Raw genomic sequence first — 20,936 nt, forward strand, 5'->3', positions numbered from 1 at the left:
GGTAGTCCTGGAACTTCCAAATGGCACAATGATGGCGAGACACTCTTTTTCAGTCGCAAATTAGTTTTTCTAACTATTTGACAGCGTTTTACTTGGTCCCCACTTTATGCCCAACACTCTCCAGCACAGAATGTTCAATGTGGCACTTGGGTGGTCTGGTAGTGAAATTTACTGCCCTAATTCGCGGGAACAACTGTTCAAGTCTCTTCAGGTAGTCTTTCAATCTTGTAGTGTGTGTCAGAATGTCATTCATATAATGCTTTATGTTGGTGGTGTTGCACAACATAATCCTTATCATGTGGTTGAATGTTGGTGCTGAATTGACTAATCCAAATGTCATTCTCTTAAATTGGAAACATCCATCTGATGTCACAAATGTTGTCTCCTTATTAGATCCCATCTCCACCAGGATTTTCCGATAAATTTATTGAAGTCGATCTTTGAGAAAACCTGGCTTTCTCTAGTTTTGCCATGATGACCTCTGGGTTGTCCATAGGCTTAGAGTCGAATTTCGTCACAAGGTTGAGCTTTGGGAAGTCTATACATAAACAGTTTGATCCATCCCTTTTCTTCACAAATTACAACAGGTGAACAGTAGGCTGAATTTGAGGGCTCAATGACTCCAGCTTCGAACATTGCCTCGACTTTTTGCTTTATCAAATCTCACATTGCATAAAGCATCTGATAAGACTTCACTTTTAATGCATCCCTGGCTGTGGTCTTGATCTTGTGTTGTACAAGATATGTCTTTCCTGTTTTATCTGTGATGATATTTGCATTCTGTCACAGTAGGTTTTGTAATGCTTTTTTATTTGCCAGTCAGTTCGTCACTGATGTTGATATCTTTATATGTCTCATCTTCACCTTGTGATCTTAGCTCTAGGAGATCTTCATCTTCTAAGACAAAATCACTTCTGTTTCTGCACATATGAGAGCTACACCTGCAACAACCATCCATGTTTCAGTATTTCATGAGTATATGTTCAACCGACATGTCACTGTTCTTAAGGGAGATAGCAACAAAAGATCTAGAGGAGATGATCAAGTTGGCAGAACGTATATGGAAGTCAATGAAGGTATACCAAGTCAGTCCAAGAACGTCCAGTTAAATTTGAAACCATTAATGGCTGACCAGAAGTTAGAGCATATCAAAGATGACAAGAGGTTAATATACAGAAGGAAGAGATGATATGTTTGTTATAAAATGGGACACAATGCAAAGGAACGCAAGTCCATTACCAGCAAACAATAGCAAAAACCTCAACATAAAGCAGCTAGAGCTATTTACAAATACGGTGTTGGTAAGACCCGTTAGGTCTTCTTTCCCCAAATACTTCTTCGACATAATGGAATGGTAGTTCTTAGCATTCCTGTTTGCATTTACCTTTTAGTTCATTCTATTGAGTACTACCTGGACTTTGAAGGGCCCTAAGGTGAGTTTATTGTAGTCTGTGGGCAGCAAAATTAAGACCTTTTGTCCAGCCTTGAGACCTCAATCTTGGATCTTCTTGTCTTGGGCTGCATACAAACTTTGTCAAGTGAATTAAAAGATCTTTTCCAGTCGAATTCTTACTTCTAACTGTTCTTATCCCATCAATATCTCTTTCAATATTTACATCGGACCTCGTATTGTTCTTCCATACAGTAAGTCGAAGGAAGAAAATCCCGTACTTGCTTGTGGGACTGCTTGGTAAGAGAATATTACAGCCTGGAAGTATCTGTTCCAGTTACATGTTCTCTTTTGGCACATCTTCTTTACCATGCTCTTTAAAACTCGTTTGATTCTCTCACAAAATCCATTACAGTTGGATTGTACAGGGTGATAAAGAATTGATGGAGTTCTGATGAGTCTGCAGCCTTCCTGCATCATTTCTGAAGTAAACTCGGTCCCTCTGTCACTAAGGATTTTTCTCAGAAATCCTACCATGCAAAATATCTTCAGGAGGGTTTCTGATGTTCTCTCTTTGTCACTACCTACACAAGTGTTATCAGATAAATTGTCACATAGTCGAGTATGGTCATCACATATCAGTTGCCCTTGTTAGACTCAGGCATTAATGGCACAATCAAGTCTGCAGCTACTCTGCCGAATCGCTCTTCTATGAGAGGGATCTCCCACAGAGGTACTTCCCTATATGCATTGTTCTTTGGCAGATGTCACATGACCTGCAGAATCTTCTCGCATCTCTGATGACTCTTGATCAATGGAGTTACTAATGATTCTGTCTACCACTTTCTTTGTTCCTAGGTTTCCTCCCAAAATTGATTCATGAGCCAACCACGTCACTTAAGTCTCGTATTCTGTTGATATTATGATCTGTTTAATTTCCCCAGTATAAGTGCCTTCATAGAGTAAGCATAGAATTCCCTTCCAGTCCTCTATTCTATAACAATCTTTTCCTATTGTTTCGTGCTCGACTTTCTCCTGGACATTGTCCCAGAGTTCTGCAGTTAGCGGTCTTTCTTATGTGCTTGCATTAGTTCCTATAAACCTAAATTTGGGATGTCGTCTTTTGACAATTGCAGGAGCTTGATGTCTTATTGCTCTTCTTTTCTTTAGTTCTAGTGGCGATAGCAGATGCTTCATCAATCTGTCTACTTCCTCCAAATTTCTACTATCTGGTACGTTTCCTATCACCAAGTCATGTATTGGTTCCTTGAAACACGTGGCTTTAAGTTCTCCTACATAGTAAGGAAGGAGTACCCACCTTTATTTTTGCTATAGAAAATTTTCTTACTGTCCCATCAATTAGCACATACAGGCGTACCCTCTTTATCATCTGATCGTCAAATACTATACTGGTTCTCACTGCTACACTACTGTAACCAGTGTTTCTTAGAACCTTCACTTTCTTTTCCCGAACATAGCTTTCACATATTGGCATATTATGATTTGTTAATACTTTTGATATTTGTCGCATGCTGTCATCACTATTTACACTGAAGATCCATTTGCTAACTTGAACTGACCATTAGTCGTACACTGATCAATCATGCTTTCTTGTACTAAATTTGACAAGCAGTTTCTATTTTCTTTCTTCTGGCAGCAGCATCCATGCTACTAGTTGCTCTATTTTTGTTTCTTACCAACACTGTATTTGTAAATAGCTCTAGCTGCTTTATGTTAAGGTTTTTGCTATTGTTTGCTGGTAATGGACTTGCGTTCCTTTGCATTGTGTCCCATTTTATAACAAACATATCATCTCTTCCTTCTGTATATTAACCTCCTGTCACCTTTTATATCCTCTTACTTCTGGTTAGCCATTAATGGTTTCAAATTTAACTGACGTTCTTGGACTGACTTGGTATACCTTCATTGACTTCCATATACGTTTTGCCAACTTGATCATCTCCTCTACATCTTTTGATGCTATCTCCCTTAAGAACAGTAACATGTCGGTTGAACATATAATCATGGAATATTCACGTTGGTCTGCCAGTCCCTCGAATCTATTTCCATGTCTGGTCATGTCAGTCTATCTACTGAAATGTCACTGCAGAAGTCCAACAAACTGAAATAGTTTTTCCAAAGTCATTTTTGGCTCCTCTGAACGTCCAATAAAAATCATCTTCAGTAAGTTCGTATCATTTCAGTAAAGCCACTTTTAATTTATCATAATATATGAGATTTTCTGATATGATGCCTACATATACTTGTATTCATTTACTTGTGAAAAATGGGCTGAGACAGACTGTCCGGTCGCCTTTGTCCCAGTTCTGACTTTTCGAACGATTCATTGTTCAGGTTGATGTTTCAGACGTTGGAAATGGAGCAGTACTCTTACAAGAACATGAAGATGAATTGATTCTGAAAACATATGTAAATAAAAAGCAGTTAAATAGTGAGGAAAATTACTTCGTGATTGTGCAAGAGTGCCATTTGGAAGCTTCAGAACTATTTATACAGGAAGGAGCTTATCATACAGACAGATCATCAATCACTTGCATATAGTCAGAGATGCAAGATCGACAATGCGAGAATCATGAGGTGGGTGTTGTATCTTCAGAACTACAAGTTTCACATTGAAGCTATCAAAGAGACTGCAAATGTTGAAGCAGACCTTGTGGATGAAATAAGGACAGTCTTTGTATATAGTTTAAAAAAGTAAACATTCCTCTTGAAGAGGGGTTATGTTATGATATAAAACACTCTTTAGTGTGAATATTATTAATGAGTTTATTTTGTGAATGAATATTTTATTATTGTTTGGTTGTTTTTTTCTTATAAGAGAGTAGAAAACAGACAGTTGTATTCTCTAGACCTGAAGATTACCTAAAAAGGTTAAAACCTTGTTCTGTACTTTATCTTATTTAAATTGCTAACACTCATACCAACCATCTTGAGAATACAATTTTACTTCAAGTGGGTTTCTCATCATCACGAAAATCAGGCAATTATTGAAGGTTGTGTTTGTAACTCATTTATATCGAGAATATAGCGAAGACGCTGATTAAGTAATAAATATGTAAATAGTATAAGTTGAGCGGGAAACATAAGGCAGAAAAGGACAATGGTAGAAGAGAGTAAAGTCACAGCCAAGGAAAAATTCATCGTGAAGTTAAATGTAGTAGAAGCGATAAGCCTAACTTTTAATAAGTCAGAGTAACACTAGCAGTAGAAAAGGAAGAATAACATATTTCTGTCAAATCGTAGTTTTAAAGTAACTGAATCAGCCCGAGAAGATATTTAAAAGAATGAAGACCAAACAATTACTGGAAATGGAAGAGCATTATACGACGACAGTACCTCGCGCTATATTGTAGGTGAATTATACACGGAGATTAAAGTAATTGAATACGCCTAAGTGGACTTTTAGCAAGAAGAAGAAAACTATATATATAGCGTTTGTTATATGCCTATAATCTCTATGTATATTTCGAATATACATATACATTTTATTTTGAAAGTACGTGGAGAGTGCGCTGTTCTTTGAATTTATCACCAACAAGTCACAGACACCTGCTGTAGAAGAATCTTAAGACCAACAACAACATAGTATATATATTTATATTATAAAGAAGTATTATTAAAACATTTCAATTGACAACCGGCGAATATAACACAACCTTCACATCTGACAGTCAATAAACATCATTGAGACATTAGAAGTAATAAAAGGAAACTTCTTACGCATATATATATCTTATACATATATATACATTCGCACTTGAGCGCCCTAAGACTCTACCCACTCACAGCATTTCGGACTGGTTCATTTTCACCACTGAAAACGTGAATAACATATCATTGATAAAAACACGAGAAGCAATATAAAAATAGACATAAAACCACTCCTGTAGCATAAGAACTAAATAGAGAATTGGATTGAACATTGGTTTCTCTCTTTTTGAACTTTGTGCAAATCTACACAAGGACTATCTGCACGAGCTGCTCCTAATTTAGCAATGAAAGACTATAGGTAAGGTAGCTAGTCATCACCACCTACTGCCATCGTTTGATCTTCTCTTTTACTAACAGATAGTGGGATTGAGCACCACATTATAACGCTTCTACAGTTGATAGGGAGAGCATGTTTGGTGGGAAGGGAATTCGAACCCGCGACCTTAAGGTTGCTAGTCGAACGCCCTAACCAGCTAGCCATGATTTTACGAGAAGATATACGAGGGTTGTGTTCGCTAGTCGACCCTAATTTAGCAAATAAGAGTGTGTGCGTGTGTGTGTTTTTTGTAAAAGCAAAGCCACATCGGAGTATCTGATGAGTCCACCGAGGGTAATCGAACCTCTGATTTTAGTATTGTAAATCTGTAGAGTTACCGCTGTACCAGCGGAGAACTAGCAGATAAGAGGAATTGCAATTAGTAAACACCATTCATCGCCAACTATTGGGTAAGTAGGACAAAACTAACATTTTCTATAAAACTATTTAGAACCAATATCCTAACTGGTTATCTCACATGGCCACATCTTATACAAACTTCTTTTTAAAATTTATTCTTAATAAAATATTTCAGAGTCTAATCTTCTGTACCAGAAATACTTTCCTCGAAAGGAAGTCGAAGCCCGCCTGAAAGGTTCACCTGTCTTAACCACTCACATCACTTTACAGCACTGTATTTCTGTCAGTCAGTCAATAGAAACTAAAATGACGTCACAAAACAGACCTTACACTGCAATTTGTGCTGTTGTGAAGTTTGTGAAACGTGCAAATGTCATGTTTCTTTATTTGAAATTAAAACCAAAGCTACACAATTGGATATCTGTGCTCTGCTCATCAAGGGTATTGAAGCCCGGTCTCTAGTAGTTAAGTCCGCAGACATACAGCTATGCAACTGGAAGGCACACATGCCATGAATTACGAGGAGAATTATGTATTCTGTAGGTTACAAGACAACATGATATGCGAACCTAAAAACTAAAAATATTTGTTGCTCTTAATTTTAAGTTTATTTCCTCTTGAAACAGAACACTTTCTGAAACAGAACACTTTCTGGAACTTTGCAGAAGTACATATATATATATAGTCTAATACATAGGTATATACATACATAGAAATGTCCACGCATACTCTTACTTTTATTTCATTATACAATCTTTATAAAATATAATGATTATATATTATATACCCTGTTTTAATGTCATTTAAATGTGTTGCATTTCCGCGTATAGAGAAAATTTACAAGCTGAAGAACCACTTTCAAATGTTGATTTGTTTGTTGATTTTTGTAACCTATAAGCTTTCCAGCGCTAAAACTTGTAGCTTAATAAATGTTTTGCATTTCAACGTGGTACTTGTTAGTGAGTTAGGATTCTGTTGTTGTTTTTCTTCAGGATTATACATTTAGCTTTTCTCAACAATACTTTTTCACTAAATAATGCCATCATAAGTAAGTTTGTACAATAATAACGTCGCTCGCTGTAATTCAAATTTCAATCTGTTAAACGTTCTTTTATTTACTGCAGGAGAAAGCGGTCGATAGTCCCTGAGTCTCCTAGGTCTTTAAGACCTAAAATGCAACAAAGGAAGTGCAAATTCATTTAATCCTTAAACTCTGATAGAGTTTTCATCAGTTCGAGATCTGACGACTATATAAACTAAACGTTTCTGGTTTTTTCTAAGCTAAACACATCTCTTAAACTAAAGATTATTTTGTTCATGTGCAAAGTTAAACATTAAAAGCATAATTCTGTGTTTTTCTGTGATTATTTTTGTTTAAAGGAATATATGGTTTTTTCAAAGTGTACACACATCTAAGAGAAGGTTAAAACTGTATTATGTGTAAAAGGCTAACTTTATAGGTCATTGTCAACAATATCGCTCATAAATGACTGCCTAATATATAATTTGATATGCTGGGAATGTTGGCAATTGTTTTTTGCAAGATGTATTTCTAGGTATTTAAAAGATTGGGAGATTGGGCTTATAGGTGCGGGAATTTTCGGCGTTTCAGTACGATGTTATTCATGGTTTTTATTCTGATTTTTAAAGACACCAGTTGGGGATTCAGTTCAGGTGCAAAAACGTAGATTGAAAGGTCACAAATCAGTGTAATGGTCTCTTTCTGTGTATAATCAAGGTGTTTTAACTTGACTTCAGAGTAAATGAATCTGTTTAAGCCAAAACTCGCACAGTAATAGGACAAACCAAGTTTTGAAACAAAGAAGCTTTCCAAAGAAATCAGGGATAAAGCAGTAGAGAAGCGTAGACCAGGAGAAGATTCCAAAAAAAATTCAATGTCGCCGATTACCCCTTTGAGTACAGTGAAGTACATTATTAAGAAGTAGAAAGCACTTCATATTACTCAGTCACTACTCAGATCAGACCACCTATATAAACTAAGCAGTCAGACAAGCAGGAAGTTGGTTAGGGATGCTACTGTGATAGTGATTTTGAAATATTTGTAAAGTTCCATGTTTGGGCTCCATTGGTGAGCGGCACGAAAGAAGCTATTATTGAAAAAGAATCAACTTAAATTTCCTATTGAGTTTGCAATAAAGCATGTGAATTATACATCATATACGTAGCAGAAGGTTTTGTGGTCAAACGAGAGAAAAATTAAGCAAAAATTCTAAAATTAACCAAAAAGTCTAAATTCAAAGAGTTGCGTCTGGCACAAACCCAGCACAACATATCACCCAATCAACACCATTCTAACTGTCAAGAATGGTGGCGACAGCACCATGATATAGGGATGCTTCTCATCAGCAGAGATTAGGAAGCTTGTCAGGATTGATGGGAAGGTTGATAGTGCAAAGAATCTAAAACTGGGTCGAAAATTCACATTTAAGCAGGACAATGATCCAAAACACGAGACCAGAGTCACACTGAAGTGGTTTTGAAACAAAAAGTGAATGTCCTGGAGTAGCCCAGTCAAAGTACTAACTTGAATTCCAGATAAACTATATGGGAAAACTTGATGATTGAAGCCCATCAACGATCTTCAACGAACTTGTTAAAACTGGAGCAATTATGCTAGAAAGAATGAGCAAAAATTACACCACCTTACAGTGCAAAACTGGTAGAAACATATAAAGAAAAGACTCACAGCAGTAATTGACGTCAGAGGTGCTTCCACCGAGTATTGACTTAGGGGCTGAATACTTATGCAATCAACAAATTTTGATTTATGTATTTTTTGGATATTTTACTAATATTCAACCTTCTTCACATGCAACAGTGTTAAGTTTAATCATTGGAGATTTGAATAAAAACAAGTTCATTAAAAATGATTACATTATTTGTATATTGTAAAAAAAATATGACATTATCGGTAGGAGTAAATATATTTGCAAGGCATTGTAGGTAAAATGAAAGGAGAAAAACATCATCATGAACAACAAAAAACACTACAGTTAGGCTAATATAGCTCCGCGTACGTTGGAAAAACATCTATTCTATCATTCCTTAAGTAAGGTCTGAAAAGCTAAATTACACTAATTTTGTGACCTTCCAAACTAATCTTCCGCATCTGAACTGATTTAGAGTTGCTGCAACAAAGGGACTGAATACTTATGCAATTGGGAATATTTTAATAATCTTTAGAAATCTAATTTACTTACATTGTCAGCGTTATTTTTGATTTTGATTTCTTAGTTCGTCAGTAGTGGCTTTCTTTCGTTTATTTTTCTTTCTTAAACAATTGCAGTTATGCGTCCGTCGAAGAGGGAACAACAAAATTCCATAAGAATTTTACCATTTGTGTTTTTTCTCTTATTTCCAACAATTTTGAATCCAATGTAAATTACCTCATTAAAACTCTGAACGCATTTAAACTTACCCTGAATCTTACTTATGACTTTAAAAAAATTCTTGGTGTTGATCATAGTTTTTAGTTACTCACTTTAGTCAGATTCTTACGAATTCACTATTCGGAGATGGTATTTCTCTAGTATTTCAGTTTTGGAGTTCTGCTTTCATGTTTCTCTTTCGTTTTTTTAAATTACCAATATTCTTTCAACTTGTTTGGAGAAATAAATTAATAAGACAAAAAATACATCTCCTATTTTATAAAATTGGGATTTCTCCTTAATTTTAGTCAATGAACAATATCTTTCATTTTGTCTATTTTTTATATATTAAACATTTCTTTTTCATGTTTTTCTTATTTAATGATATTTATTGGAAATTGTGTTTTATAAAATTAATATTTTGATAAAATTATTAGTGTTAATATTGTATATCCTAACCCGGAACTTGTATGGAAATAGTTGCCACCCTCTGTGATATTAATGAATGGAGAGAGGGAGAGAGAACGGAAATGGTGCTATGTGTCTATATAAAAAGACTCAGCTAAGTCGTTGCTTGTGGTATATGTTTACGTTTAAAAGTGGTACAGATGAAGGCCAGTGAAATGTTCTTAATATTATCGTTGTTATGTGGAATTGGAAATAAGTATCTTGGAGTTTATTAAAGTTTACGATGAGTAAGAATCTTTTTATATAATCAGTCTATATGTAAAGCAACGCAGGAAGAAACACTTATTAAATATCTTCTACTAGTTTGCTACTATGACTTAGTTTCAAAATGTGTTTGTAGTAGTACTTTTAATAAACATTATTTTACATTAAAGACATGATATTGTAATCAATAAGTAAAGTTATAGAAAAACAAAACTAGATTTCTGTCTGCGTTTAGTTTTATTTCCCCTAATTTTAACTATTTTGTAAAACGAAGTAGTGGTATAGTAAAAGTACTGGGGTATTCTATATTTTTAATTCTGGTTTCTGGACCTTTTAAAATTCAGTTTCGGAAATTTTTATCCTATCTTTGAATTTCTTAACGTAGAAAAATGGATTAAAATTTAAAAGTAAGAGCAGACTTTAAAATGAGAATGATGTGTAACTGTACTCTGCCTCTAACTAACAAGTTAGTCTTATTCTTTTGTGTCTACTGTAAATCAAAGTAACATTGGTTATTCATCATAACACTAGATTAAAATCGATCAACAACACATAATTTGCCTTACTCTAAATTGCTTATGTTATTACTTTCATTAGCACAGCAAAAAACAAACAAACAACAACAACAAAAAACTTAAATAAGTTTTTAAGTTCTTATATTGCAAGCATTACTGTAATATTACTACAATATTACTTGCTGTTACTGATACATAGTATCAGTATTTTATTACATTGTTCCTAATAGATACTGATTAGTTCAAAATATAGTCTTGTTCATATTAATGTAAGTAGCATTTTCTTTAATCTTTTATTTTAACAATACATAATTTTTTAAAACATTTTACTATCTCTAATGTTTTTCCAAAGTTGGCTTGCTTTTTGTTGTTATGTCAATGTAATAGATAGTTCTTTATACTGGTTATGGCTACCTTGTGTCCTCAAAAACATGTGAAAGAAATTTAGTGGTAGATGATGACTTTCTATCCTCCAGAACACCAAAAAAACATTTAGTGGTATTATAGTAACATCTTATCCACCAAGATAGAAAAAAAAATTTCAATGGTATCTTGGTTACCTTCTATCCCCTAGGACATCAAAAACAAATTCAGATGCAATCCCTCTTAAAATATGATAGTTTAGATTCTTTTATGCCTTAAAACAAACATCACAGCATGGGTGAAATTTCACAAAGTTCTAGTTTTCTAAAATAACAAGTCTACATTTTGCAAACCAAACATTACACTTGTTTTTTTTTCATATTTGAATTTATATTTTCCACATTTTTATTTCACTCTTGTAGAGACAACTCTCAGAAGGATTTTGAATGCCTAAATCTAGCCATATCTGTATCTAACCTTCAGATACATCAAATTCAAAATTTCAAACTTCTTATCATAGCTCAAACATTAAAAAGAATGTGTTATACTAGTACATGTTCATATCTGCTGTATTCCTAACATAATTATGTCCAGCTAATAGTACAGAACTAATAATGCTTAGTATTATGAAGGGACTTTGCCAGTGTTGTGTGTTACAGTTCATCATTTATTAGAGTTTTTTGATGGATTTGGAAGTGTTATTGTCTTGTAAGGCCTGTCCAGAGCATTCTATAAAAGGGGGAAAATGCCCATTTATCATTAAACAAATTTTTAATTGACTTCCCAGCATTTCCATCAATCACATAAGAATATTAATACTTGTAATTCAACTTATATGACATCATATTTCCAGGGTTCTAAACAAAAATAATTTTATCAACATGTTTTAGTAACTACTAAAATTTTGTGTGTTAATGTTATCTCCCTTTATAATTTAAATTTTTTTTATCTACATGTTTTCCTTTACAAAATGCACAAAATTCATAATATGCACTTGTACTGGCTCCAGTCCTCTCTGTTAAGGAATATAGGTCATCTATGATGGGGGGGAGGGGAGGGGAGGTTGATTTAAAGATTTAGGTACGAGGTAATTTTAAGTATTTAAAAGCAATTGTTCTGAAAATTATTGATTATCTGAACATATCTAGGATTAAGCCTGTTGACAAGAAGTATCTAAAGAATACTTTGTAGAATAGACGACAACTGCCAGTTGTGGAGTCAGAAGTGTATAAGCTGATGTTTCGAAAGTCTTCTGCCATTCATTTTCAAGTCAGTGTGTGCGTGTAGGTGTTGTTGGTCTTTTATTGTGTCCTGGCAGATAGTGAAGAGCGTGTTATGATTGGTTAGATTATCACTGTTTCTGATTCGAGATTTACTGTAGATTCAACCAATGGCAGCCACAGGTTATTCACCTCTAATCCAGAATCTCTGTTTAGTGAAGGTTTAATAGTGTTAATATGAAAAGATTCTTTGATTTGACTGACAACACCTATACACACACTGAGTTGAAGACGAAAGGCGGAAGACTTTTGAAACATCATCCTCCACACTTGTATCTCCACGATAGGCAGTTGCCATCCATTCTACAAAGTCCCATCATGAATACTCTGCCTGAACAATCTGTCAAAGAATAGCTGAAGAAAGATTAGTTTGGTTGTTTATGATTTTTTAAATATTAATTTCTGTTTGTAAGTTAATCTTAATACCCTACTAATAAAAATAATATAGGTTTAGTTGTTAGGACTATAAGTGAGTTATAAGTAACAAATTAATTAGCTGTTTTATTGGAAAGCTTTAGGAAAGCTCATAATAATAGTCTTTACTTAAGTCTTATATTAAACATTTAAAAGTTTTCTAAGATACTGAAGAGAATGTGTTAATTTACTCTTGAGAGCAACTGATATTTTATTTATGATGTATCTGATGTTTTCTTTTACTTTCATACCTATAGGATGTGCATTTTCAGCATCATACTTCTGAAACATATATATGTATACACTAGCATCAAATATTTAGTTTCTTCTAAAGGCACACATACAATACAAAATTTTCCATTATTATTGATTAATCTACTTCAAAAATTATATCTAATATTCTTACTTAACTACTTTAAAAACATTCACAAACAGTAACATTACCAAAACATTGGATCTTTTATACCAGTTTTACTGTTTTATGGATAAAATGTTTTTTACGTGTTTTTACAGTCCAACTTTCATTCAGTGCATTTACTGTCGATTTATAACATCCAGAGTGGTTGACAGTAAATAGCATAAGAGAAACACTAAGCTTATTGCACCTTTAAGAATGAGAAGTATTGCTGTATCTTGTACATTTTACAAGATGTGTAAATTATGTATTACTTTTGGTAGTATAACTATTATCATATACTCATATTCTATTTTCCTCGTAAGATGTACGGAAGAGCTGCAAACTTGTAGAAAAGCAGTAGATTATGCAAGCTTTTACATACAATACACATTAATGTATATATAGAAGTTCAATAGAATTTTAATTTGGATTAGAATGTTTTAATTGTATTTGTAATATTTTATCAGAAGAGTAAGATGGAATTAACATTTCCATACATTATGTTGATCCTATTGAAAAGATAAGTTCTATCAGGTCATGCCTTAAGTAATGTCTGATTTTAGGTTCAGAAAAAGAGAAAGGATTTAAAATACTTTTAATATTATTTAATCAATAATGTATGTTCCATTATTATTAATTACTTTCTGCCAATGATTCACAAACTTCTGAATGCCACTTTTATAAAATTCTTGGGTTTTGGATGAAAAGAATGTAGAGAGGGTACTTTTGATATCTTTGTGTTCAAAGCTCTTTTCCATCAAGATAGTTATGCAGACGTCAGAATAGATGATAATCAGATAAGGCAAGGTCTGGAGAATAAGGAGGATGTGGAAGTTTTTCCCAGTCTAGCTCTTCAATCTTTGCAGATGTGATCCTTGCTGTATGGGGCCATACATTATCCTAGTGTAACACAGCACCTTTATGATTGAACAAAGTAGGCCTCTTTTCTTTCAGTGCAATATTCAAGTGCTCTAATTGTTAACAGTAGAAGTATGATGTAATTGTTACATTGAGTGGTAGCAACTCAAAGTGGATCACACCAACAATATCCCACCAAATGCTTAACAAGACTTTCCTAGAGTGGTGGTTCATTTTGGGCTGTGCTTTAGCCAGTTTACATGCACTGAACCATTGTCTGCAACACTTAACATTTTTATAAAATATCCATTTTTGATCTCCAGTCAGTAGCCTGTCCAGAGAAGGTGAGTTATGTTCACGAGAGTGCAGACAAGTGCAAATGCCCACTCTTACTCTAAGGTTGGCTGTCAAATCATGGGGACCCACTTACCAAGTTGTGGTGCCTTTCCAAGCTGTTGCAGATGATGGTGAACTGTTGAATGGGTTGAATTAAGCTTCTGTGCTAGTTTTTCAACTGTTACAGCACAATCTTCATCAAGTACAGACAGCAGAAAGTCATCATTAAATTGAATAGGACTACTTTAATGTGGTGCATCACGTAAGCTGTAGTCACCTGATCATAAACACCTTGAATGTTTCGTGTAGTTTCTGCTGCACCATTGACGTTTTTAAACTAATAAAGCATTATATGCTTAATGGGCTCCTCAGACACAGCCATCTTTGTAAGGGTTTATTTGATTAATGAGCTGATAAAGTTTATTGGGTTAGTTTATTTTATTTGTCTGAACATTTTTATATATGTCCTACTACATATTTTAGTCATTAAAGCCTTCTACAAAGACAAAAATAATGATGTACTTTCTGTATTACATTTTCAAATATTACTTATAGGATGACCTGATATAAATGTAGGTAACACACATTGGCATTCCAGAAATTTTTCCAAGGGAAGGGGGCAAAGTAGTATGAAATTGTGAAGTAAAAAAAGAATTTCATATACATATGCTAAATGCATGGCAGCACTTGTATCTTATTACATTGTACATGTAAGTTTAATGTAGTATTAAATCTGTGGTAAAAACTTGTTCTAATTTGCCTGCAGTGGTAGCTGGTAAAGACAGGTGTCTTGTTTCCTGTCTGTTCAAGTGTATATATTTCACTGGCTTGCTGTTTGTTGTCATTTATGAATACTTGGACATTTACACTTGTTTGAACTAAATTTATCATTGAATCATAAAATTTATAATTGTGTTGAATCTGTTTACTTAATTTAATGTGAGTGAGAAATTCTCTTCAGTTGACATATATCTTAAAGTTTTGCACTATTAAATGCATGTATTTTGTACACTGCACACTTTATTGTTAGGACTAATATGGATCAGGTGATGAAGTGGGAAGACCCTAAATTTGTCATCAATAAATCTATCCCAAATTTACTTTAACATTTTATTAATATTGTTTTTTTTTAATTTTATTAATTGGTATTTGAGGTCATATCAAATAACTGATCTTTCTGTTCTTCCTTTGAACATAAAATCTATGTGTGTGTATCTGTACATTTTTCACCACTTTGTTGTTGTTTAAATTTATGAAATATCCAATGAAATCTTTTACACCAGTTCTTGACCTAAGCAGAATGTCGTGTTTAAATTCTTACTGTGTTCATGTAAAACTTACCTCTTTGTAGTCATAAAATCTCTGTACTTTGATACAAGCTCAGTAGTTACCTTTTCATTTTGTGATGTAGTTTTAACATATATTAACATGCTCACTGCTCTGAAAATGGGAATGTGTACCTAGCATTTATTTGCATGTGCTCTTGATGCACACGTCATAAATAAAAATGTATTACGTGTTTTAGATTTATTATTGCTATTGTCTAAACTGAAAACATAACTAAAAACTCTAATTAGCACTTGCCGTAGATAATGTCAGGTATCTTAACAGTTGATGTGTTAAAGTGCACTGTTATTAGTTATCATAGTTGTAATTGTTTTATTTTTTTTTAGCTCATGTGCCAGATAAGACATTGATACAGCCATGTCCGTAGACCCGGATGTTATTGTGCAGGCCCTCTATGATTTCAGCTATGTCACTGATGATGGTAGGCAAATATCCTTGAAGAAAGGAGAAGAATATTTACTTTTGAAGAAAACAAACAAAGATTGGTGGCAAGTAATACGTGATGGAGAAAATAAAGCATTTTACATACCGGCAAGTTATGTAGTAGTTGTATCTGGTGTTGGGACCAATCTCAAGGAAAAACCTTTAGATAAAACTGACACCAATGCTAACATAGTGTTGCAAGATAATTTCAGAAGTAATTTTAACAAAGCTGAAGATCATCAGCTGTTGCCTAAAAACAAAGTTGTTACTAATGGAACCAACAACACTAATATTTCAGCTAAGATCATCAGCATTCAGAAACAGTCAGCACTGTCTTTCAAAAATCCACTTTGTAATGATGATGGATTTGAAGAACCAGAAGCTGACTACACTGATGAAGATAGAGAAACTGAAGAAAGTCTGGATGATGATGGAAATAAGTCAACTGATAGTGCATCAGGAGATATTATTAGGAAAGTGGATGAGAGTGAAAACAGCAATAATGCAACTCGTACGTCAGCCGAGGAGACACAGAATGTTCAGGTATGACGTGCTGACAGACGAGTTCAGATAATGAAGGTTTAAACAAATTGCATCCTTTGTACTCAAAAACTCTAGAAGAGAGTTGCTTATTAAATGAAAGTTAAGAAATGGACAATAAAACTTCTAACAACAATTCAGCTTAATTTACTAACAAAATTATTATCATGCACACCATCTTTTTTTCTCAATGTGCTTTATCTTTGCATAAAACATTATTAAAATTACTGTTTTTATGATGAGAGAATGCTACTAATCTGTCTACACATCTGTAAAAAAAAATTATTATACTGGACAGTGAAACAAGGTTAAATATATATGAATAGGACAGACCTTTAATTAAAGTGTTATTTTCTTATTCTTTCTAATTCACTTTTGACCTGATGATAGTTTCCATAAATTTAAGATGCAGCTGAGTATATTTTTTAGTGTATTATAATAACATTTTACATTAATTTTTGACATGAAAAAGCTATGCAAAGAGAAAATATTTTATAAATTTCAACTGTTTCAGTTTGTTTGAAATTACATTGGCTCAGTATGGCCCAAACAACAGATATACATAAATTCTGAACATAATAAGATGGTTAATGAAATGTAATATACTTTAGAAGGTTTTCATAAACTGAATGAATGCACTAGATTCAATGTAAATGTTTACTTCTAAACAATCTCCCCACATGTAATTTAGGCCAAGTAATAAAAAAAAAAAGCTATCTACAGTATTCCAAGGGAAAGAAGATGATCTTTCCTTTTTAATGACCTCTTTTAAAAGAAAATTTACACTCTCTCTTTATTTTTTAAAGTGCTTATATAGCTTCCTGTGGCCTTTTTAGTGGCATATAGTTGATTATAAGAAAAGAACAGAGTTTATAAGTGTGTGAAATGTAAAAATGAATGACATGGTTATACCTTGGATTCTTTAGAATGAAAGATTTCTTTAAAATGTTTTTTAATTTAGAAGGGACTGTGAGTACACACGTATGTTGTACAAGTTTCATTAAAACATCCTCTCAAACCTACAGCAGTGTATGTATTCACAAAGTTTTGTTATTTCTTGTGGAGTTAAGTGGTTTGTTCAAGTTAGTAAAAAAAAAATTAATTTTTTTTACGACCTTCCATTCATCTAATGTAAACCTGTCTGCCACTTACAGAACAAGATGTGTGATGTATGTTGTGTACTTGTACAATCTCCCTTTATTCATAGCATCCAACATTAGGGCCAACTTGTACCACTTTAAATGTATTGAGTTACAACCAGTAAAGGTAATTTAACTCCTTGTGAGGGAGGGCGTTTTCACTCAGTACTCACTGCATGTTTACAGTATCAGAAACGTTCTGTCTAAACTGGTGTTATGTATGACTAGAATAGAAACTTTCTTTGTACTTAAACCAACTAGTTTGTTCCTTAAAGAATTAAATTGCTAAACTTCCAGATATTCCTTGGCAAAATACAGTAGGCTATCTTAACTTTTGAGTGTATATATTTAACAATAAGAGAATGGTTCTATTGATGTGCTCTTACATCCATATAGAATTACCTGATTTCTAGCCTAGTTTATAGAGATGCAAAAAGAATTTGGAATGAAAAGGGTTTCAGAGGTTGAGGTACTCAAATCATTTATATATTTAATTTCTTAGGTTCTTAATATTGTAATGACAGGATGTGTTAGGTTTTCACAGTTGGTTCTTGACATACCCTTTGATATATTATTTTCTGGTTATTGAAAGACTTTTAGTATTGACATTTGCCATGTATTTGTTGTTTGCCTTCGTCTTGTTTGACATTTTTTAAACCTACAGAAAGCTGTTAACATTGAATGTAAGAGGCTTTGGTATCTATAAAATGTGTTCTGTATGTTTGTGTGTGTATTGATTTAAAACATATCAGGATGCTTTTTACTATGATGGTAATTTATATAAATGTAATTGTGTGTGTGCTTAAAAGTGTGCAAGTGTAAGTTTGTCATTATTTTAAGTATAATGTGTACAGAACCTTCAATTTTCTAGATTTGTAAAATGAAGATAAAAGAACAATTTTTCTGATATAAAACAAAAACTTTTTTTAGTAATTTGTATCATAGTTGATGACTAAATATACCAAGTCCAACTCTGGATCATATAAAGTGTGTATGAACATTGATAATACTTAAAATCTATTCATAAGAAAGTGATTATAAATTTAATGCATTACTCATAACCTACATGAACAATTATGTCATGCATTCCAAAACATTAAATTACATATGCATGCCCACATTAGAATGTATTATTCCCTACTTTCAAATAAAATACAAGAAATAATCCTGTATCAGGCCTGGAAGTGCAATGACTGTGTAAATTAATTAAAACTGACAACTGAAAGAGTTCCTTTTATAAAGTTGGTTATTTGACTGTAAATTAATTACACCTGATAACTGATGGAGTTATTTTTTATAAAGTTGGTTATTTGACTATAAATTAATTAAACCTGATAACTGATGGAGTTATTTTTATAAAGTTGGTTATTTTGTTTTCTAAAGATCAAAGGAATGTAGAATATTGATATATTTATAAATTTAATAGTAAACTTCACAGTATCATTTTCAATGATGTTTAGTTTGTGAGAACAACTAAGTTTACTGTAGTTAACATACAGTCAATAGTAAAACATTTGTTCTGCACAAAAGTATTTCTGAAAAAAGGGTGATTTTGATTTTTTTTCCCAATATATCTACTTTTCATATATGAAAAAATACTATATATGATGATTTATGTTACTTGTAAATAAGACAAAATGAGTAATGTATTACAGTTAGAGCTGGGTGATTAACCTATTTGATTACCCATGAGTATTACTTACATCGACCACTGTCATGAAAAATCAACTAATCCGATTTGATGTTTATTTCTGTTTCTGATTATCTCAGCTATTAAAAGTATTGCCATTATAATTTCCCATTATTGTTTTCTATTTGTTGAGGTTGTTCAACTTAATTAATTAGTGTCACAACTAATGAAAATAATTAACTAAATGAAATTAGTGTTTTCAATTATTACTGTTTTTGATTATTGCAACTATTCAGGCCTTATATCATAACAATTAATTTGTTTAATGTAATCAACTTATGAGCTTGAATATTAATCAATTATCAAACTATATTAATTTCCCAGTTCTAAGTATAGTCATAGAATAATGAAATAGAACACAATCCAGTCTTCATGATTTTGAATATAGTAGTCAATACTATTTTCATAAGATATTTAAGTAGACATATAAAACATTAGTTTTATTTGATTATTAAAATGACTGAATTATTTGAAGGGTCAATTGTACTTATAAAAATATTGAAGAAATTTAATAGAATAAAGTCATTTGCTTAGAATTTAAGAAATTAAACATGATGAACCAACAAAATTTTTTTATATCAGTTCTATTTCATGTAGGCATGAATGGCAGTGTATAGATACACTAAACAGTATATATACACTCGTATGCACACACACACACATGGACAGTATTTTGTGTTTACAATTCTGTGAAGAATTTTTTGGATGATAATTCTGAGTGTTTTAAGAACTGACAGACTGTCATTTCTCATCAAATGTACACTAAGCTGCATTTATTATGTGAGTATAACTTTCTAGTGGTAGATACAACCTAGCAGTTGAACAGAACCTTTCATAATTATGACCTAGCATAATAGATAAAATTAGAATGTCAGTGTTTATAAAGTCTACTTTATTATTTGCAGTGCTAAAAACAAACATACCCACATGCATGCACACACTGATCCACATATGAATGCTTCAGTTAAAAGCTTTGATACAGACTTACTCTTTTGTTTAGTGTTTTGGATATCAACATATATATGTAAGAAGGGTTGAGAAACTACTAGTGATTGTTCATGTTCTAAATCTAATCAATGTATGTGTGCTTCAAAAAAGTATTAGTTATTTATGTCTTATAAATGTTACCGAATAAAATTTAGGTATTACTTTTAGTTTTATTAATTTCTGTTTTTTCTTTTTTCAGCAACTGTCCAGTCCTATCTATGCCAACCTACCAGTTGTGTCAAGAATGACCCCACCTTTTCCCTCTCCAAGCGATTTCCCCCTACGTACTTTACTTGATGACTGGGCAGAATATGCAGATGAAACTGGTAGAAAATTTTACTTTAATAAATTAACTCATGAGAAATCTTGGAAACCACCACGACGAAAGAACAATAAACAGGTATTCATATATTCACCCATGATATCTATGAATGTCCTTTGATAATTGTGAAAAATCTTCTACAACCAGGGTTTGGAAAGAAAGAAAAAATAATAGTTTTAGTACTTCACAATGTATGGAAATTTGAATTTCTGTGAAGTGTAATTTTAAATCAACATTTCAATTAGAAGAAAACTACAACAAAATTATAAGCAGAACTAAATCTATACTTTAATGTAATAGTGATTTCCATTGGTCCTTGTGCAAAGAGATCATAAAATACTTATTTATGCTTGTGTTAGTAATAAGTTATCTGCAAGTCTTGCAACTTTAATAGATGACTACTTGTGTCCTTGCAGAATGACTGTTGAATGACAAGCTACATGAATTCTTTAATTTTGTTGTTTCA

The 20,936-nt window shown here is 32.7% G+C and overlaps 1 protein-coding gene and 1 long non-coding RNA gene across 3 annotated transcripts in view; one reads left to right on the forward strand and one right to left on the reverse strand.

The window, feature by feature from the left end:
• LOC143252618 (uncharacterized) overlaps positions 1-20,936 on the reverse strand; it is a 42,485-nt gene that overhangs the window by 17,290 nt on the left and 4,259 nt on the right. The gene's annotated exons all lie outside the window — the stretch shown is intronic.
• Positions 9,647-20,936, forward strand: part of LOC143252615 (rho GTPase-activating protein 12-like) — a 41,909-nt gene continuing 30,619 nt past the window's right edge. Inside the window, exons 1-3 of one of the 2 annotated variants that reach the window (XM_076505018.1) lie at positions 9,647-9,882; positions 15,696-16,335; positions 20,348-20,548. In XM_076505018.1, the coding sequence (XP_076361133.1) occupies positions 15,727-16,335; positions 20,348-20,548 (810 nt within the window). In that variant the 5' untranslated portion in view covers positions 9,647-9,882; positions 15,696-15,726. Of the gene's footprint in view, positions 9,883-13,466; positions 13,763-15,695; positions 16,336-20,347; positions 20,549-20,936 lie in introns of those variants that run through there. The other variant, XM_076505019.1, reaches the window with a different exon arrangement.

Source organism: Tachypleus tridentatus, chromosome 6, assembly GCF_004210375.1.
Source record: "Tachypleus tridentatus isolate NWPU-2018 chromosome 6, ASM421037v1, whole genome shotgun sequence".
Taxonomy (NCBI): Eukaryota; Metazoa; Arthropoda; class Merostomata; order Xiphosura; family Limulidae; genus Tachypleus; species Tachypleus tridentatus.